This window comes from Notolabrus celidotus, chromosome 6, assembly GCF_009762535.1.
Source record: "Notolabrus celidotus isolate fNotCel1 chromosome 6, fNotCel1.pri, whole genome shotgun sequence".
NCBI classification, from domain to species: Eukaryota; Metazoa; Chordata; class Actinopteri; order Labriformes; family Labridae; genus Notolabrus; species Notolabrus celidotus.
In genome coordinates, this window is record NC_048277.1 from 23,694,054 (window position 1) to 23,716,285 (window position 22,232).

At 39.3% G+C, this 22,232-nt stretch overlaps 1 protein-coding gene across 3 annotated transcripts in view; it reads left to right on the forward strand.

Moving 5' to 3' along the window:
* eps8l2 (EPS8 like 2) overlaps positions 1–22,183 on the forward strand; it is a 29,453-nt gene extending 7,270 nt beyond the window's left edge. For all 3 annotated transcript variants that reach the window (XM_034686328.1, XM_034686327.1, XM_034686329.1), the window contains 18 exons: positions 4,142–4,206; positions 6,665–6,826; positions 7,561–7,710; positions 9,639–9,718; positions 9,886–9,995; positions 10,134–10,201; positions 10,306–10,432; positions 12,790–12,878; positions 12,980–13,054; positions 14,754–14,902; positions 15,121–15,289; positions 15,378–15,412; positions 15,501–15,606; positions 15,874–15,993; positions 17,529–17,604; positions 17,696–17,864; positions 19,794–19,926; positions 21,353–22,183. In XM_034686328.1, coding sequence (XP_034542219.1) covers positions 4,142–4,206; positions 6,665–6,826; positions 7,561–7,710; positions 9,639–9,718; positions 9,886–9,995; positions 10,134–10,201; positions 10,306–10,432; positions 12,790–12,878; positions 12,980–13,054; positions 14,754–14,902; positions 15,121–15,289; positions 15,378–15,412; positions 15,501–15,606; positions 15,874–15,993; positions 17,529–17,604; positions 17,696–17,864; positions 19,794–19,926; positions 21,353–21,430 — 1,961 coding nt within the window. In that variant the 3' untranslated portion in view covers positions 21,431–22,183. The remainder of the gene's footprint in view (positions 1–4,141; positions 4,207–6,664; positions 6,827–7,560; positions 7,711–9,638; positions 9,719–9,885; positions 9,996–10,133; positions 10,202–10,305; positions 10,433–12,789; positions 12,879–12,979; positions 13,055–14,753; positions 14,903–15,120; positions 15,290–15,377; positions 15,413–15,500; positions 15,607–15,873; positions 15,994–17,528; positions 17,605–17,695; positions 17,865–19,793; positions 19,927–21,352) is intronic.
* Positions 22,184–22,232: the final 49 nt, after the last annotated feature.

The window sequence follows — 22,232 nt, forward strand, 5'->3', positions numbered from 1 at the left end:
TGTTGCATTGGTAGGGTGTGCCTGTTTTTAATGTGTGGTTGGAACAGGGTGGGGATGCCCATGTCTTGCAGGTGAATAAAAGACTCATTGAAAAGTGGAAAGGAAGAGGTGGACTCTGGCCCTCTGGTCCTGCCCAGGCTGCCTCAGACATTAGCTCACTGGTCCCTGCCGGCACCTCCCTCCTCTCTCTAACATAGAGGAACATTGTGCAGCATATCATAAGCCCAGATAGAAACTTACACCGAGGTATGACAGAACCAACTGCTCATATGCACGACTGCACTGTTCTAAATATAGAAAGGCCTCAAATGACGGATGATGCTATTGTAGGGATGCAAGATGTTCCCATACCACCTGACTGGGCAGCTTGTTGTCTGTTGAACAGTTTTAAGCTATAAGTCTTCCAGAACCCTCCAGGGTGCACCCACTCCTGTGATCCGTGTGAAAAAATAACTGTGCTGTGTTTCCTTCTGCGTGGCAGATGGTCACCGCTACCTCCACTCCGCAGGATGACAGCAGCATGCCTGTCCTTCCAAACCAGAGTGGACCATATCGAAAACAGGGACAGATATTTGGTTGGCTGGCTCCTCGCTGAATAAACATGTAGATGAACAACAGCAAGAGCCTGAGATCAATCTCCTGTATGTATGCAAAAACTCATTTACAGTGTGGCAAAGCAGACAACTGATGCAAATGTTGCACAGGTCCTCCTACCTGGTCTGTTTGTTATCAGCAGCTTCCAGAGAAGCAGTGCTTCAAACTCATCATACAAGGACCTCAGACCATCCCTGAGTCTTTTTGAGTGTCTCAGTTTGTTGTTAAGGAGCATTTCTCTGTCAGGTACAATGATTTTTGGGCTGTGAGACTGAATCAACCGGTAGAATTTAACTGTTTAGATTTGTATTAGAATTTAATTGAATGTTTGTGATAGATTTGTCTAAGCTGCTCCTCTGTTGCTTGTCCTATTTGTCTTTGACAACCAGCTTTGTCAGTTTCTAGATATTAAAAAGTAATGGTTTATTTTTAGCTGCTGTTAATAGATGCAAGATTTAAACCTCAGATTTTTTTTAACATCAATGAGAAGGGACATCTGTGTGGTAGATCAGACTGCAAGATGATGATTTAAAATGTTACTGTGATGTGATGAAATCTTTGTGAACAAGGCAGCATACTTTCCAAATAGTGGCCTGAGGTTTAAGCTTAATAAGAAAAAAAAAGAGACATGAGATTGTGCGGACAAAGTTGCATACTGTTTATGCTTTGACTGATTTGACTCATTCAGTCTTTTAAGGATTCAAATGAGCAATACCAAAGTCTCATGAGAGTTTACCAAAAGATATTTGCTGCTTGGAATATTCGATCTCGAGTTGTTTATATGGTAGCGATTACGAGGTTGGATTATCTGATTGATCTGGGTGAGATATTGGTTTAGGAATCTGTCAAACAGCCATGTTCATCACTGGTCATTGACTCCGTACAGCTCTGAGGATCTGCCCATCTGCCTGCTAAGTGGCTCTTATTGCAAACTGTTGCAGCACTGTGAATTGATTGGCATAAATGTCAGTCATTAATAAGACATGGAGCGAGCTCAACTTTCAGAATGACACCTGACACTTGTGTTTCACCTGCGCGGAGTCGAGCAGGAAGGGATCAGCGGAGAGGAAATGGCAGGAACAGGAAAGACAAATGCTGGCGTCATTACAGCAGTGAGAGCTCTTTGCATGGAAAGTTATCACCTTAGAAACCTTTTTTTGTGTTTACACCACACTAAAACATCAGAAAGAGGATGGCAAATATATGAAGAGAGCCTTGACACAGTTTATTTAAGTGCTACACAAACAGCAAGGCTTTTGTTGCACACTCACCTCAAAGCACCTTCAGAAAGTGTGGCCAAGTGTCCGCATAATAAGAAAAAATGTGTGACATCAACATGTTGACCTTTTTGGGTGGGGTACAGAAAGAATGAGATAGGAGGCCTGGCAGTGGAGCTGATAAGGACATGCTCTCATTTAGGCGTAATTGTTACCTGCAGACTATTCAGCTGGTAAATAGGTCAGTGAGCACACTGGCACACTCATTTAACATTGGCCAGTTTAAAAACAACACACCAAGCCAATAGTACAAGCAATACTGTGAACAAGGCCAGTTCAGAGGATTGAATGTCACACAGTTTCTCCAACAAAAACTTTGAACTCAATGGAACTTCAGCTTGTTTTTGATATGCTGTCCTACTGTTGAGAAAGTGCAGTACATATCCAAACCTTTAACAGTCTTTCTTCAAATGGCTTCAGCGCAGTGTGTAGCTGTCTAAACTTTTCTCTCCTTGACACCATTACTGCTGTCAGAGAGTCATTTTTGACAGTCTAGAAGCAGAGATCAGAGATAGAGAATGCTTGACTTGTGTTTATCAGTGAGCAACAACTTCACAGTGAAGAAGGTACTACTTGGATTGTGGTACTTGTGAGTTTAAAAAATGTAATACTTATAGATTCTGATTTTGGTAACACTTTTTAATAAGTATTCGTTGATGCTTGGTTAAAGCTCTCGGCTTTAAATGGCCCCAAGCTTGCATCTTAAAACGTGTTATTTATAGCACAGAATTTAATCACAATCTGAATCATCTGTACATTTGCAGTTTCTTTCAAGCGCACAAACAAAACTAAAGTAAATCCAGAAACGTCTCGAAAAGCTTCATATGGACTATCTGTATAAAGCCAAAACACTAGGAATTCTGCAAGATGGCAATAAAGAAGAAACACAAGAACTCTTAAAGTTGACATGTTTTCAAATTACTGATGTTATCATGATGTGAAAATGTCAATACAATTTCAGAAGACACAAAGGAGGACAGAAGACAAGATCAAAATTATGAAATTGTACAGAAAAGGCAAAATGTTGTGCAGAAAAAATGTTCAGAATGTAGGAAAGTAATTATTTTGTTCTTAAAATGTTGTCTGCTGGTCAGAAAAGTCTTTAAAACAACATGAAAAAGAAGTGTGATGAAATCCAGATCATGATCCTGCCATAGGAAAATAATGAGACAATATTTTTCCCACATTGCCCAGCCCTAATGAAAAACATTTTCCTCCGGAAGAAGATAAAGTTTTCTAATGTTTACGTGGCTTGTGGGGAAGTGAGGACTATCTAGTTACTGATTTATTGAGGAGAAAATGTAAAATAATTGTTATTTAATAGATATTTCATATATAACTTTTATGATTCTTAAGTCTCAGTAGGAGAATGGCCCTGAGGTGTTCTGACAATGTCAAATGTGGCCCTCTTTGAAAAAAGTTTGGACACCACTGCCCTGGATAATCATGCATTAATGTATGACTCATTCATGCATTAATAGTTATCACATCATCAATAAATGTGCAGTATACATGATTAACAGTCTGAGTAATAAATGACTTAGCCATTTGTTACTTTCACCTTCTAAATACGGTTTTTGCTTAAAAGGATTACTCTTCAGGCTTAATTGAAAGTATTTTACCAACAAGGTTACATGCTTACATGTGACAGCTCATTATACTGTGCCACTGATGAGGAAATGAACACACTGCTTTTCGGAAGTAGCATCACTGATCTTTGACACTGCTGTAAACCTGGTTGCCAACCTGGCCAGCTTACTGTTATATGATAGAGGTAAAATAAAACCACACATACGTGATTTGATAAGCAACTTCTCAGAATAGTCTATTCTTAATTCATCTGACCTCTCACAGGACACTTTTGGATTCAAAATTACCCTGAAAGATGTAAATCACAAGTTAAGTTTCACCTTGTGGTATCCACGTCACTTATTGTAATCAAGTAAACTATGATGGGTTTAAACCAATCATCTTTGATTAAATATGTCAATGACTTCAGGTGTACCCTGTAGTGAGACCTACAACTGCCCTTAGAGACAAAACAATAAAAGCATGACGTGTTCCTTTAACTTCCTTATTGCCCATTTGGTCTTTACAGCTTTCACGTTTATGATTGTTTCATTTGCTCACTTGGCTTAAACGTGCAAACATGTGGACTTCAGGTCAGTGTGACTGTTTACATTGTGGGGTGAAAAATAGTAATGTACCTTGCCTGCTTGGTGATTTCTCCATTTTCCCATTTCAAAGTCTGTGTTTTTTCTTACCAACAGAACAAAGGAAAAAATACTCCAACTCCAATTACATCATGCATGAGACGTCACAGTATCATGTAGAGGTAAGAGCTGCTCTGTTTCTTTTTAAATTTAAAGTTAAGTGCATAATTTAGATCATTTCTTTCATGTACTTTATAGAACTTTTGTAATAAAGGTTTGAGAAAGATTAACAGCGTAGTTATCAGATGTTTTTTATGACTGTTGCTCCAAGTTAAACAGTGTCAGCTTGACTCTGACACTCTTTACCTTTACTTATTATTTTAGTCCAAAGAGGGTTGTAATTGATTGAAAAGTTCATATTTGGGGTGCTGGTCGAGCTCACATGACCCAGAGGCTTTACAGAGGATGGATGTAGTCCTTTTTGCAGCAGCCATGTGTTTTAAGTTGGCTTTTAAGGAAACCTCATTGGAAGTGATCCTACAAATGTGCGGCTTCAAACCCATCTGTATTTCCTCATCCTGTATTTCTCTAATTTTCATTTACTTTCCTGCTGCATTTTACAACATTCTCTGTCATCTTATTTTTGATCTTATCTGTAATTCATACTTCTTTGTGTACGGCACGAACTACATGTTCACTCGCCCTGTGACTGGAGAGTTATAAAGGCATCAGAGGTATAAAATCAACACAAGAAAATGTTAAGTTTCAATGTTAGTAAAACAGACTGTTTGGATTGAAAATGAATGGTTTTAGGTGACCTGGTAAGCCAACTTTAATACTCTGAACAAGACTCCTGAAAAAGAGAGAGATAACTGACTCAGAACAATTATTTTATCATACTTTACAGAAAAACAATTAATCAAAAGGCTGAAATTATACTGGTATATTCTACAAATGTACAGATTTGTGATCAAGAAAGGTCACCAAATGTGAAAAAACAAGTTAAGAGTAAAGAACTTACTGTAAACCTCATGGCGTATTGTTCTTTTGCCCTGAGATAAAAGCTGACGCATGTTAATCTCTTGAGTTCATCATATTTATGGGGACTCTTTCATAATAAAACAATCAGGCCTGTGATTTCAGCAGGATATATCTGATGTTTAAGATTGGCGACATACAGGTTACAAATGTGTAAAACCATGACTGAGTGGATAATATTTCTGGGAGTGTTTCTCCATAATCACACATGGTTGAGCAGGTAATTACTGAAAACAAGGGAGAAAGTGGCTATAATGCGGTTTTTACATCAGAGGAAATATGACAGTGATTTATACAGCTGAATGATGCTGTCAGCTGCAGGCAATTTGCATCCCTCCATGTGTTTTTTTAAAGGTAATATCTGTTAGCATACTACTCTAGATCTAAACTACAGTAAACAGTTAAAGTATGGGGAATATTGAAACTTTTTGATAAATGATATTTGAGACAGATGAATGATGGATGACAGTTTCATTTCTGTGTTAAATATGAAGATAAAGCCAGCAGTGGATAGCTAGCTTTTATCAGTTTAGCCTAGCTTAATATTTAGATGGTAAAGAGGGGAAACAGCTGGATACGTTGGTTACTTTAAGTTATAGAACTTGCCCTACGGCAGCTCTAGCGCTCTTAATCAACCATTTCTCATGTTGTATCTAAACTATGAGAAAGTTATCGTTTTATTGTGGTGTATTAACCATGTGATTTCTAAGGAGGAGTTGCTTGAAAAAAATAAGAGTCCTACTCCTGTGTTTGCACTTTGCACTTTTACTTTGGTATGGCTAAACCAAACAAAACATGTTGTGTTACGCTGAAAGGGATATGGTTGGAAAAAAAAATTAAATGTCAAATTTGAACAAAAAAGGCTAGCTTCCAGTTATCTTGTCTGAATGTTAAAGCTGCTGTTGGTAGTCACAGAGTAAACATATTTTCAGAGAGAGGGACTTCGATTGTCAACACTATCCCTCCCAACCAGATTTCCTCTTAGCCCCCCAACACAGATCTGCGTGTACAGTCATGATAGTGCCGGACTCATAACCAATTGGAGCACGTATTAGGGGCCGCCCCTTAACCAATCAGGACAGAGGATTGGAGATTAGCTATGATTGGTCCGACATAACGGGAACGAGGGGAATAATAACATTGCTTGATACAAAGGCATTGGAAAACGCAGAGATTTCGCAATAGTCTCAAATTACTCCACTTACTGATGAGTACTGATGGGTATTAAGACCTTTTCTCCAAACCCAGCAGAAAAAAAGTTAAGTTTTTTTACACCATTCCTACCAACAGCAGCTTTAAGTTAAACTAACTGGCTAATAGATCTGTTGTCATGCTGGACAGACAGTTATGATAGTGGTGTGATTTCTCTCATCTTGTAAGATGCTGTAGCAAGTAAACCTTTCAAAAAATGTTTAAAAGTACTTTGTATAGCCACATAACTAGAAATTATATAATGTAGGCCTTGGTTTTGTATTTTTACCACCACCAGCTTTCTAAAGCATTGCAGTGCTGTATTTGTCATTGTTAGTTGGACTTACTCATTTTTCTCACACATATAAATCTTGTCTTTTATATTAAAAAAAGCCATTGTTTGCTCCTCAGCATCTCTCCACATTCATCATGGACAAAACAGAGTCCATCATTACAGTGGACGATGCTGTCAAGAAATTGGTTCTTCTGGACACCAAAGACAAAATCTGGACCCAGGAGATGCTCCTGCAGGTCGATGACAAGGCAGTCAGACTTCTGGACTGTGACACACAGGTACAGCTGTACATCTGCGTTTTTTATGAAATATGCATCACAGTAACAGTCCTCACAGTATTATAGAGCAGAACTATGTGTTTGAAGTGCTGTCAAGTTATAAGATATAGGGAGTCAGTTCATCTGTGGATGAAGCTTTGTCAGGTGTAAAGTAGTATCCTGACTAGTTTCTTATTATTTGGCTTTACGATTATTTTTTAAGCAGAACGGCTGCCTTATAGAGTGAATCAAGTTTTAAATACATCATTATTTAACATGAAACAAGTGTTTTGTAAGATGCTGATAATTTGTTAGATTTGTTGGGAGATATTTTAGTTTGATATCACAACCCCAGTGAGTCCACACTGACCTTATCTCTGTCTGATGTTCTCTTTTTCTTGCTTGGAGTTTTAGGAGAAGATACTTGGTAGATGTATGCCACGTGTGTCTGTTTACTGTACAGATAGTTGTTGGATCAGTAGCCAGTTACAATGGCTTAGCTGATGTGGCTGTGCACAACAAACAATATATTGATTAGTGATTCTGTGCAGTGATGAGAGGGGAACTTTTAGTGCTAAACTATGCTAATTGGCTGCTGATAGTAATCTGCTGTTTTACTTTTCTGAGTGTCATTCTTTAAAATATTTTCCTTAAATAAATATTGGGAGCACTCTAGTGCATTGTACTAAAGATGCCTTGGATATCGTTTTTTCTCTCTTTTCTCCTCTGACTCTTCTTCTGTGTTACTGCTGCAGGAGGAGTTGGAGAACTTTCCTCTCCCCACCATCAACATGAGTCAGACGGTTCTGAATCAAACACGTTATCCCTCTGTGCTGCTGCTGGTGTGCCAGGACAAGGAGCAGCACAATCCCGACATCCACTTTTTCCACTGTGACGAGGTGGAGGTGAGTCTCAGTTTGAACGTTACAGGCTTGGCTCTGTTGCCATTCTTTCTTGTCTGTGCATGAACGGTCGGCTTTGTGTTTTGTGTCGTTTGTAAATCCTAGCTGCTTTTGTTGCAGCGCCAGATCAGGTTTCAGCAATGTTGGTGGCAGTATGCCTGTGTTTGAATGTGTTCAGAGTAATTTGTTCAGGGGAAGATCAATCCCTGAAAGGGTGTAACATTGTATCTCATCATAAAAACTATATCATTCACAATAACTTTTCGTAAGTTCAAAAGAATGCCTCATAAAAATCTGATCTTTAAAGATACAGGGATCTGAATATAATGACCTTTGGATGCATACAGCCCCAGTTCAAAATGATGGTCGGAAGCTGTTAATATAAAAATGTTCCTGAATTTTTTTTAATGGTGCAAAATGCAAACCATTTAAAAGCTGTTTAATTTAAATTAGCGTAAAGACATCTCAAATGTTGGAACTGAACATTTTTATTGTTTTATGAAAAATGCTCATTTCAAATTTGATGCCAGCAGCATGTTTCTTTACAGTTGCAACAGTGACAAGTTACCATTGTATTAAATTATCCCTTCTAACTACACCTTGTAAACGATTGGGAACTGAGGAGACCAATTTAAGGAGTTTTTTAAAGTGAAATGTTGTCCCATTCTTGCCTGATATAGGATTTCAACTCAACAGTTGCTCAACAGTTAGAGGTGTTCTTTGTTGCCCTTTTTGTTTAATGATGTGCCAAATGTTTGGGTGACAAGTCGGGGCTTCAGGCAGGCCAGCTTAGCACCTGGACTCTTCTGCTATTGAACCAAGCTGTTGTAAAACATACAAAATGTGGTTTGGTATTGTTTTGTTGAAATATGCTCGGCCTCTGACAAAAGCATTGTCTGGATGGTAACTAATGATCCATGACTCCCAAAAAAATTTCAATCATTTTTGGAAATCTGTCATACCACAGGAAAGTTGTTGACTCTATCTTAGCCCACTTTAACTGGAGTGTCAATGTTTCTGGATCATGTTTACATATTGTTTCCTCTTTGCTTGGTACAGTTTTAACCTGTATTTGTAGATGCCGCAACAAACTGTGCTTACAGACAATGGATTTTGGAAGTCACTTTGAGCCTCTGCATTGATTTCCACTACAGAGTCATGCCGGTTTTTAACAAAGTGCTGCCAGGCTTGTAGATCACAACCATCCAGCATTGGTTTTGGGTTTTCGGCCTTGTACCTATTGTACTGAGATTTCTCCAGATTCTCTGACTCGTTTTGTGATATAGTTGTAGATATAGTTTAGTGATGTAGTTGATTAAATCCCCAAATTCTTTGCAGTTTCACACTGAGGAACATTATTCTGAAACTGTTGAACTATTTCCTTACACAGTCTCAGAGGGGTGAACCTCTTCCCATCTTTATTTCTGGATGCTCAACCTCTGTGGAATGTCCTTTTTATATCCAGTCATGTTACTAAACTGGCGTGCATTAACTTAATTAGTTAGGAGATGTTCCTTGAGTGTTTTGGTTTTTAAAAAAAACTATTTTGGTGTTTTGTTGTCCTGTGACAACTTTTTGAAACACGTCGCTGGCATCAAATTTAAAATGAGCATATGCATCCAATTGTGTATGTATTTTTCTTATCTTTTGAATATGTTTAACTGTATATTTAGCAGCTTTAGTTTTATTATGGCCCTATCTTGAAGAGTGCGTATCAAGGTGTGCATCACAAGTCAATGTAAACAGAGCTAACCTTTCTCCTTGGAAGAACAGCAAAAATATATGGATTGCTTTTCAGTTTTGAATGTGCCAGGAATGCTTTTCCTTAACTATGGCAAGTCTGCCAGGAAACTTGCGCTAATGATGTTAACAGTACATCTGCAAAACATTTGTAATTTCAATTTGTTTTGCCCCCCCCTCACTTTCTCCAGGCTGAGATGGTTCATGCAGATATAGACAGTGCCATTGGAGACAACAGACACGGGAAGAAAATGAGGCTACAAACGCTGAAGTGAGAACATAACGCAGCAGACGCACATATGCATAGACTTACACATCGTATACACACACACAAACACAAATATACTTGTGGTCACAAACACATTGAAAGAGGTGACCCTGACCCAATAGATAGAAGGGAGGTGTTAAATAGATTTAACACCTCCCTTCTTCATGCAGGGTGAACCAGGAGAAAATGAAGCGGCACAGAGAAACCATCCTCCCTCCTTCGGCCCCCAAGGCCGCCCCACCTGCTGCGAAGGGAAGAGTTGCAGCAACAAAACCACCAGGTAAAAGTAACTACATGTATGCAAAAAAATGCCATTGTTACACATAAAGCTCATGTTATATTCAATTTAGTAGTTGAATTAATATCAGCAGACTTTTCCGAAACAAATGACCTTTTTTTTTTTTACTTCTGGGTGTAGAGAGACAAGCCTCACAAAATGACCCTGAGTCACACGCAAAGCTGGCTCAGCGCATTGAGAAGGATGTGGTGAGTGTGTGACACCTGTCATTACATTATAAAATTCCTTTCAAAATGTTAAAACGCCATTTTCTTCATATTTAACCTAAGGCTCTGTCTCCCCTCCCCCCCAGCAAATCCTCAACTGTGCCCTGGATGATATCGAGCTCTTCGTGTCACGGCTGCAAAAGGCAGCAGAGGCCTTTTCCCAGCTCAACAACCGCAACAAGAGTAAGAAGAATAAGAAGAAAGGACCAGCAGGTCTGTCCCCCTTTCTTCTTCTTCTGTGGTGGCACGAATGCAGTGACAATATACCTATATTGCTCACAATGCAATGTTTGTGTCTCTCTGTGTCCTTTGGCCCGGGACTCTCATCCAGTGATGCATGTGTGGTACAGTAGTGGCCAGTTTGGAGTTCTGTTAACAGAAATAATGTTCATAACTCGACTGGTAGAACTGAAGGGATATGATTACATCTCAATCACACCCTGGAGGTGCTGATCAGGTGTATTTGTGTCATGTTACACAAATATTTGTCATTATCAGCATGTTTCTGTTACATCTTTTTGGTTATGTTTTTAACAGACTACATTAAAATATCATCAGTATTAACAGAGCCAAACATGTCGATATATCATTGCACTGAAGGTGTAGGCAGTAAGCCTTTGGTTCCCCTAGGTATTTCTCTGCTAACATGCAGCAGCCTGTTGCACCAGCTGTGCGTAAGTTGTGTCCTGAGTTAGGGTGTCAAGTCCTCACTTAACCATATGTTGAAACTAGTTAGTTTGTAACTTAAGTTGTGTCATTGTTTGGTTTCACCACAGAGATGTAAGGTTCATCTGAAATAGTAGACCGTAACGTTCAAACCAAGCGGCAACCTCCGGTCTCAAACAATGAAGCCCATGTGGAAGTGTTATAAACTGCAATACATCGAGAATCCGCTTGAGGCTGGCTGCAGAAACACCGGAAACCCCATAGACATGAATGGGAAAAAGATGATCTTTGCGGCATTAATAAACATGTTTACAGCCTGGTTCAAAAAACGGCTTGGCCCTACGAAGCTAATCTCTCTATCGGCACACACTGTACGGGGGGTGAATTTTTTTCTAACGTGAGATTCCAAGTTTTTGCCCAAATAAGGACGTGACTGACGTGACTCCCGTCTGTTGGCTAGGAGGCTCACACTACGTCACACTCTGCCTGGTTGAGTTCCGCATTTCCAATATGGCTGCTGCCGTCGATTGGCTTCAAAACAGCTTTCAGGAACAGATGGGTGACGTCACGGATACTACGTCCATATTTTATACAGTCTATGGTCCAAACTAACCAAAACATTGTTGCAGATATGACGTTTACACTTCCAGCAGCCAATCAGAGGAAAGCACCAATTTTGATGCAGGTGTTTTTATATCGTTATCTTTCGTGCCTAATCGTCTCTAAACTGACCAACTGCTTAAACAAATTAAAGTCAAGTGATAACTGTAGCCCAAATCCTTAATCTACGGTGTGTGTATAATAACAGTGACATCGAGTGGTAAAATTACCAACTACAACATACGTTAATACTCAGGAACAAAAATCTTGGTCATCATATTTTTCCAAAGGATGTAATTTCTCGCGGATACCACGTTGCCGATGTAATCTAGCTGTGAGAACCCTCTGTATCTCCTCATCCTCCAAATCATCCCACCTTTCAAAACGACGTGCCATGGCAGCCAATATACTCTACGGAGGACTTTACACCTACTAGGAGCTAAGTGTAAGATTTACGTTGTAACTTAGGCTTACTTTGGAACTATCTCAGCTGGTGCAATGCCCAAAATGTTAGTAAAGTGTAAACTCCATCCTAAGTGAGAAATTACGTTCAAACTAGGCTACGTTTGAGCTTACACACAGCTGGTGCAACAGGCTGCTGCTCAGTAATGTTTCATCACCTGAAGCTGGCAGTGGTGTGATGCTGTGGTTTTATTATTACACACCTCACTGCATGTGACATACATGTGACTGATTCTGCCTGCCTGGTCACGAGGAAACACACATACAATGACAGAATTTGGAAATAACAAACATAGAAGTACCAAAAATGTGTGTTGCCCCTGACAGTGGAGACACATGTGCTGAAAATAATAAAGCTCTGCAAAGAAGATCAGTTTCTCAACTTTGAGGTGTGGAGTATTGGTCCAGTCATTTCTTGAATGTATAAAACCGGCCTAAATGAGTATTATATTCTTGTCATTCGAAACGGAATCAGTCATTCAAAAACCTTTCTTCAATGCTTAAATGATATCCAAATTCAAGTAACTTAACTCTGAATTCTGTGGTTGTGAGAATTTGCAGACCTTTTGTGTCCTAAGTTGAGAAACCCTGATGCAGCACATTTTCTCATGCTTTTTACTGTCTGGCCAAGCTGAACTCCTTCTCTCTAAAGCTGTTTATTAACCAACCATTGTTGTATTTCCGTGTAGGCACAAGTTGTAAACTCTAGGGAAACTAGAGAAAATACAATTTGGCTTTATGATTCTGAATCTAGGCCAGAGAGTGAACCAGCATCTTGTGTGTTAACTGGTCATGTAACTCTGGAGTCTGCGTGTGGTCATTGTTGCTCTGCTTGTTTACAGAGGGCATGCTGACTCTACGAGCTAAGCCCCCCACTGAAGCAGAGTTTATTGATAGTCTGCAGAAACTGAAGCTGGCCTTCAACCTCTTGGTGAGATATCACAGCTCCTAACCTTCCTCATTTATCAGTGTCCCTCTCTTTGTCGCCTTCCTCACCATCTGTCTGTCTGTCTGTCATTGTGCCCCCTGCAGGCCAAACTGAAGAAACACATACAGAATCCAAGTGCGTCTGAGCTGGTTCATTTCCTCTTTGGCCCTCTGGAGCTGGTAAGAGCCACAAACCGGTTTATTTTAATGAAGCATGTTTTACTGTGATGTTGTCATGCTGAGCATTTGGTGATTTTACAGAATGAGCCCATGATGTGCTGTTCAAGTTCTCTGGGGCCTGATACAACCATAATGTTGACTGAGTTTAAAAGCATGTCTGACAAAGCAGTTTTAAATGTACAGAATTAAATCAGTGTTGTGTTTGCACTATTACATTCAGACATTCCTCCAATTGTTTGTATTATGTCAAGCACCACACCCTCTGACGCTCTGCTAAACTCTAACCAGACTGGAGCGACGTGGCTTTCTGCTCTCATTCAGGTGCAGTCGCACTTATGTAATGTTGGTTTTCTCAAGCCGCAGTGCCCTGCCACACCTTCGATACTGCCAGATAGAAAACACAGAGACACTGTGATTTGGCTCCATGCTGATATGCAGCTCTAACCTCTGGACACATTGGATTTGCTTGATAAGCTCCAGATAAAGCACAAGCAGTAATATTCAAAGTAATGCCTGCAAGTCACAAGTTGTCCACAACAATGAGTCTACCCACACAGCAGCTTCAGATGTGTGTTTGATGTATTGTCTTATTTTAGAATGTAGGAAGATCCATTTCTATTTGTAGTGCAGGTGAGTGTTGATATTTAATTCTGCAGACCGCTGTTGTTTGCTCCGATTTATTGAATTATTTATTGATTGACACCCTCATACAAAAATGTAAGGGGGCTAAAATATGAAATATAAAACCCCCACCTCATCCCACTTCCCTCAGGATGCAGGTACAGAGCACTGAGGTGCAGAAGGGCTCACCTTGGCAAGAGCCTGATCCCTGCTGTTATAGCAGGCCTGAACAAAAGGCCTCGCTGAATTATACAACTCTGTCTGAGTGTTGATGTCTTTGTGGACAGTTTGTTGAGCCTACAGTGTATGTTCTTGTGTTTGTCTATGTCTGTGGAAATGCAGAAAGGTGCTGTGGAAAAGAATTTCCCCAAGGGGACAATAAAGTCTAAAGTCTAAAGTCTGAAATCTAAAAAGCCTAAAAGAACAATGAAAGACCCAAAAATAAATCTACACAAAGATTGAGCCTATGTTCATTACATAGGAGTCAGGATATGTTTGAAAATGGGTTATTTACTTTAATCAGTTTTGTAGTGATCATGAAAAGCTGCTTTCTGTAAAGAAAATAATTAAATTTGTAAATTTGATGTGCAATTGAATAAATTTTAATAAACTTTGTTGCCAACACATGTGCAGGACATGCAATTTGGGGCCTAATATTGACCCCTGAGGAACTCTACTATTAATATCACTGCTTGTTGATTTATGTATACCTATCCTTAGTTATTGCCTGTTTTTTATTGCTTTCATGAAGTCTAAAAAGTGTTTTGGGATTAAACAGCAGAAATACATTGTCTAGTTAATTCTTCTTATTTAGGAGTAGAGCTGAAAATCAAACCTCAAAATGAATTATTGGTAGGCCAAATTCAGAAAAAGCACCCAAAACACCCAGGGATTGAAAATGATGGAGCATTTAGTCAAATATTTTCTCTTTCTTGTTTGTTGAATACGAAGATTTATATATACATCAGGTAATTGCATTTTAATTCATAGTAGTGTTCTTAAATGTATTAACATTAACATTGGTACAGTAGAACTTTAAGAATGTCCATGTCTGAATTTGACCTGAATGCATCCACAGGTGCTGCAGAGCTGTGGAAGTCCTGACCTGGTACGTTCTGTAATTTCCCCTCACCTTTCCAAAGACGCTGTGGACTTCCTGCGAGGACACCTCAGCCCCAAAGAGATGACCATCTTTGAGCTGTTGGGCGATGGATGGACCAAACCCAGGTACACAAAAGACTGCATGTGTATTTATTCACATTTACACACACACACTAATGCGGTGAGCTACAGTGCAAGCAACAGGCCTGACTATCTGCAGCTATAAGACACATAGATATGAGTGCATCATTAGTGCTGCTGTCCATTGGGATGCGTAACTTAAAGATCACCTTATGACCATCCTGACCCTCTTCCTCCTGCTTCTTCTTCTTCTCCTCCTGCAGAGCAGAGTGGCCAAGGGATCAGTGCGCTCCTCCTTATTACCCAAAGTTTCGAAATGGTTGGGAACCAGCCCAAGAGCTCTTCAGGACAGCTCCATGGGAAACAGAGGGAGCCATGGGGCCTCTGGGCTCTCCCACCAGCCCAGATTACAGAAAACACTCAACTGAAGACGTAAGGGCTTCGTATTAGTTAACCCCTTAGTTTTCATCATCCATTACAGTCCCAATGACTAAAAATGTGACACACTTTTATTTTTCAGTATTATGGAACTCATTCCTCAAGCTCATCAAATGGGTCAGTAATGAAGTTTCTTATCTTCTTCCCAGTTATTTTCACATACACATCTGAAACGGTGATGAGAAGAATCTATTTGTCCTCACAGGTCTTATAACGGGATGCCCCACAGCCGGAAGTATGCCAAAATCCGCTACCACTTTGTGGCACGAAACGCCAACGAGCTGTCAGTGCTGCAGGATGAAATCCTAGAGGTAAAAAATGTTAGCTTATTGTCTTTTTTAATCATATATTATATTGCACTTCGTTGTTTTGAGCAAGTGAGGACAACAAGAAAACACGCTATGATACAAACCCATCCTCTCCTTCTGTAAAGTTTAACATCATAGTTTTGCAGAGTGTGTCTGCCGTAATGGACAGAAGCACTGAGGCAATTTAAGCTGCAGAGAGTGTGTTGTAAATGATTAGCATAGTACTAGATATCAGTGCTGAAATGCTGAGATGTGAAATGTGTCCTGCAGGTGGTGGAGGATGACAAACAGTGGTGGAAGCTAAGAAATCGCAGCGGCCAGTCTGGCTATGTCCCATTTAACATCCTGGATGTTGTGAAGATAGAGGAGCCAGAAGGTGTTTTTAGCCAGGTGACCTGCTGCACATACATCAAGTTCATCAACATTACATACTTTGGCTGTCACGTGTAAAAGATTTATGACAGCTCTCTTCAGACTTTATCAATCAATCAGACTTTATTCATAAAGAGCGTTTCATTGTAACACAGTGCTGTACATAAAAACAACCTAAAATAGAATAAATTGAGAAAAAGATCCCATCCCTGGCCCCGACCCCAAACCTACCCCACAATCCTAAGAAGTTAAGAACAAAATATATGCAACAATAGTAATAAAAACAATAAAATAAAATAAAAAATAAAAAAGAAGTTGCTGAACAAACTGAGGAAATGCTCTCATGATATCTTAATGAGGAAAAACTGGGGGTAAATAAGAGGTATAATAAAACTCAACACAGGAAATTAAAATCACCAAAATAAAATGAAAATACATTTCTAAGATAATAAAACACTAAAATATTAAACAATTAAAATAAAATAAGATGCTATACTTAAAATAAATAAATACACAAATACATAAATACGTAAATAAATAAAATAGAATAAAAGTGACCACAATTTGAACTAGATATTAAATAAATAAATAAATAAAACTGTTATGAGAATAAAACTCAGTTAAAAGGGAGACTAAAAAGGTAGGTCTTGAGTTTGCTTTTGCTCTTCTCTGGTATAGTCTTAAAACTCAGCTATTTCTATCCATCTGTCTCTGGCTTGTTTTGATTTATACATGTCTACAGTCATTGTAATGTCAGGGCAGAAAGTTTCCTGAAATGTAGGGACAAATAAACATTTCAAAGTTAATGTCTTGTAGTAGTACTAAGATACAAGTTCATGTACTGACACCACACTCAGTTGACTAAGATGAATTAAAGCTGCAGGATGTCCATTTTAGCCTTTCACACACTTCATGTTTCAGGATCACATTCACTCTTCCCCCCTCAAATATATATTCCTTATTTCTATCATGAAGCTCAGGCATGTTGTTAAGAGGTGCCTCAATGAATTCGGGAAAATGAAGGATAAAAGGTGAAAAAACATTAGATACTTTGAAGCAGATAACAGCTTAAGTAAAGAGTGTAGATGACATGATTAAGAGACACAAGATGATCAAAATGATTATGAGGCCGCAGTTAACGATGAAAATAATATGTTAAAAGGAGGCAGTTTCACTTAATTGGTGATAAAAGAATAATCAAAGAGTGCTTCAAAACATCACAGAAGGACTTTTTTTTTATCTGAAAACTGATCCTGGATTAGTGCTGCTTTGTGTTCAATCTCTCTTCACTTATTATTGTGCAGCAATATGTTACCACCCACAGTGAAAGCCTCTGTTCTTAAAAACACGCACTGCAAGTTCACCAACGCCCTGCAGAAGCTCCTGCATGCAGCTGCTCTTCCTGGTATCAAATACTTTCACACACATACTTTGCTTTTGGCTCCTGGGCAAAAATGTATCAACCAGCAGAGTGAAAGACAAACCTGTTTTTATAATAATACTGCCTGTGGTTGGGTTTCCCATCAACTGTGTTTGTGTTTGTGTGTGTGCAGCAAGGCTACAGGACGTCACCTCCTGGTACCCTGAGCCATGGAGACAGCTTCAACAGAGGAAGAGGAAAAGATAAAAGTGAGTGAACACAAACATGTGTAAACAAAGTCAGATTTAGGGATTGCTCTTGATCTGTCATCTCTCACACTCTCCTGTTTCTGTGCATCAGTGATGGATGAAGTCAACAATGAGTTATTGTTGAAGATAACAGCTAACAAACAGCAGCCCACCAGAAAGTTCAGAGTGGAGAAACCATCCGCCAACCAAGTACCACTCACATTTGAGTCAACTGCAGAGCAGGTGACCACATGGCTCACCACGAAAGGTTTCTCCAAATCGTAAGTCTTCAACAAAGCTCCTCAGTGACACCAATCAAACCATGAAGTCTTTCCTCGCATGTCAAATGGTATAAAAACATTTTATGTGGCTTGCTTGTCTTGATTTACAAAGTGATAGATTTTTAAAATTGACATTCATGGTTTCTTGAAAATAGACTGTGGCGATACCCTCCAACATGACTGAAATATCACAACTATTATTGGATTAATTACTCTGAAATTCAATCAGTGATATAATCCCCTATCACTTTGATGATCCCCATACTGTACGTAGATCAGGTTTGATTTGCTCATTGTATGACCAAAAACCCTCCAGCTAACTAACGGCATTCCCTCAGCTGTCCTCCATATTATGAGCTTCACTAGCAAGGACCACACCAACAACAGAATGAGATTTGAAAGATAGTTTATTGATTACGGATTCTTGTATTGATCGATATTGAACTGGTAGTCGCTTTGGGGAAGCTTCGTAGGAGATCCGCCATAGCACCCAGGCACGACGAACCCCCTGGATAAGGAGGAGAGGAGCAGAAGGAGAAAGGGAAGGGACAGACGGATGCGGAAGCGAGAGCGAGAAAGGAGGAAATGGTCGGGTTTGAATTTATGGGAAAACGGAAGAGGCGTGGTTGAGGTGTGGCCCTGCTCCTGAAATTTTTATATCATCACCACTAAATAGAAGTATTAGCCTGCTAACAAGCTAAGCTAAGATGGTGAACACTGTAAACAAAAATTACATCTGCTAAATACCAGTTAACTAGTAACATTGCTAAGCATACAGAGTGCTAGTGCTGAAAAGTCAAATCTATTTAAAAAGCCCAACATGTACAGCAAAATTAGGCTAGCTTTTAGCTCAAAGCACACAGAGCTGCTAGCTAACTCTTTGTTTCATTCAACATGTCCGCTTAACACAAAAAATCCAGCGTTTTGCAAATAAAACAAAAATTTTGTTTAGAGAAGAGCTTTTATTGATTATTTAGAGCAGGGGTGTCAAACATACGGCCCGGGAGCCAAAATCCACCCGCAAGAGATTCGACAGCGGCCTGTGGATGACTTCCCAAAGTGAAACAATAACAGAGAAGACATTAACTGCAATTTTTCAATAAAAGTAACTACTATTTCATATTTATCCTCTGGGGGTTGCATACAATCATAGTGCTGATGGAGCGCACCTGAACGGCGCTCCAGGAGAATATATGCAGTTTGCATAATCCGGTGGAAATTGACAGACTTTTTAGAGCACTTCAAGATCCAATCAACACTAAAGTTTTCGTATATGTAAACTAATAACAGCAGGAGCGGTGGATCCACCTTTTTTGGAAAAAGGAGCCACATATCGTGCACATGCTTAACATACATGTGTGTATGCCGTGTGTCCCACTATGAGACTCATCATGGCGAAAAATAAAACAGCTGTTTTCCTAAAAAGATAGTTCATGTAATGTGGAAATTTTCAGAATGTACTTGTACTTTTTTGCACTAAAAAAAAGGGAAACATTTTGAGTTGTCCTTCTCTATAGGTAATTATGTTAGGATTTTACTGGTCCGGCCCACTTGAGATCAAATTGGGCTCTATGTGGCCCCTGAACTGAAATGAGTTTGACACCCCTGCTTTAGAGTAACAACAGTTTCCCTGCCAACTTCTTAAACCAATGTGTCAGCTGATGTAACCTTTCTTATATGCTATCTGGTTAGTAGTACACCTTTTATGTTGTAATGTCTCATAACACAGGTAAAAATGGTTTATACTGTTAATGATGGCTCATTGAAATATCACAGTAAGCCAGCATACATAGCACAGAGCAGTTGAACTTTAACCTCTTTTTAATTCTATTCAATCCTTCCGTTCTACATGAATCAATGCAGAACATGCATTAATGTATCTGTAATGTTGAGTAAATAAGTGGTCTTTTCTGGACTCTCTTTTTGCAGCACTATTGAGTGTTTGGGGATCCTGACCGGAGCCCAGCTGTTTTCTCTCAACAAAGAGGAGCTGAAGGCCGTGTGTGGAGACGAAGGCGGTCGTGTCTTCTGTCAGGCCACCGTGCAGAAGGCACAGCTTGAGGTCAGTCACACACTCTTGTTTGGACCTGCTGGAAAACAGCTACACACCTTTAAGACAAAGCTGTTTGATCTACTGCTATAAGCCATGAATACAGATTAATAACTTTGTCGAGGCGTGTTAGGGCAAGTGAACCGTGTTTATTGAAGCTGCTGTCAGGTGTCAGACCACTTACATTACAGGTGCAGCCAATAATATGGGTGTGTGAACTGTGCACGTTCTAAGTAAAAGCTGTTAAAAGACAATCATTTATCAATTCTAAGGCTCCCCCATGGAAAACATACTGTTAAACAGAACAACAAAATGAACTTGATCAGAGGAGAAGGATTTTGAGGAGTTTAACATTTTTTTTATTGAGATCTTTTGATTTTCTCTTCAACTTCACACTGTAGAGTTTGACTAAACATTGATTTTTTTGTTTCTATTTTTCTTCTCATCCGTTCATTACCATGTGAGACTATGAAAACTTTTAAAATGATCGTGCAAACATTTTTTTATAACTGCAAGATACCTGTGCTATATTGAAAGTTCAGTGAGGAAACAACACCCCATTCTTGTCACGTCTTCAGCCTGGTGCTTCTGCCACCGTGACCTAAACGTGATTACTTCCATCTAAAGACCCAGGCACCATTTATGTGAACTCATTCTTGTTCCCTAATGCCCTCCAAACCCCAACCTCAGAACTAGAAGGGCAGTGAGAGCCAACACATCACTAAGGGGGTTATCAAGTGGGCACCTCCCTTTACTGGTGTTTCATCAAGTTAGGCCCAGGACACCTCAGGGGGGGCTTAACAGTTCACATCCAAGAACCACCCCTTCTCACCACCTTTCAAACCCATATGCAAAAAAATTAAATAGGATGTTAATCTTTATCTTTTTTAATTTTGCTTTGGCCCCCAAAAATAGTATAAGAGATTCCAGCAGATTAACCAGGTTTGATAACAATGTATCCATCTTTTTATGTCATATTTTGTTAAGTTATTAAAATCTTCAGTCAGGGGCACTAGTTGCCTAGCGGTCTAGGCGCCCCACATACAGAGGCTACTGTCCTCTTCGCAGGGGTCGCCGGTTCGCAAACATTTCCTGCTCTCTGCTCCCCACATTTCCTGTCTTTCTTCAGCTGTCCTATCGAATAAAGGCGAAAAAGCCCCCAAAATTATAACTTTAAAATCTTCAGTCAGAGGAACACTTTCTTTTAAGGAACTCTAAAAGAAAACAGTATTTTTTTACCAATCTAATACTGTTGAATGTGATTTTTTTTCAAGTGTAAGTGTACTTGAAGGTCCTGCAGACAGCAGCTCAGCATCTGTCACTCTTAAGTCATTCATATTTTTTTAAAAAAGGGGTTTCCTTAACCGGTATTTAAAAGCAAAAATTAGAGTTTAAAAAATGCAAAATTAATCTTGCTTTTTTTTTTTTTTTTTTTCAGAAGTCCAGTGGGGACAGCGAGCTGCAGGAGGTCATGAAGAGGAGGCAGGAGAGGATCGACTCTGGCGGCACAGACTGATAGAAAACCCATCAGGACTATTCCCTCCCCTCGTCTTTTACTGCTGCAGCTTCTCCAATCAGTCTGTTAATTATGACCTCCTGAAACGTTGTATACATTTGTAGTTGTATATTTATTTTTTATCAACAAATGTGTATGTATCCAAGTGTTTTAATATGTAATTATAGTTGCTTTGGTTCTCTTCGCCTCAATCAGTTCTGTTGTATGCAAAGAGGAACATATGAATATATATGTACAGTTTTTTGTGTTCGTGTATGTGTGAGCGGGGTGCATGTAACATATGAATATGTACAAGCAGTGTCTTTAATGTCTATGCTTGATGTCATTATTGCAGCTGTTTACTGAATGACTTTGCTTTCACGTATCTAAATCTGTGCCAGAATTTGTGACACATTTTCTGATATTTAGCCAATAAGTTTCATATCAGTGTGTACAGGTAAAAACAGATAAAAACACACACACACACACACACACACACACACACACACACACACACACACACACACACACACACTATGTTAGTCCAAGCTGATATCAAGTTCATAGTCAGGATTCAGGCAAGCTTGCAGCACAGAGAAACTGTCTTTAATCCTGCATGAAGGAAATGCTAGTGGTGAGATATATAAATATATGAGAGTACATACGGATAAAAAAAAAAAATTGACACACTATTTGTTTGGTGGCTGTAAATATAACGGAAAGGACTTTAACATGAGTATAATTAAAAATAAACTTGTTAAATATTTGATATCACATCTGTTTTGTTCATGTTTCTTGTGTTTGTCTTCGTAATAATTACACC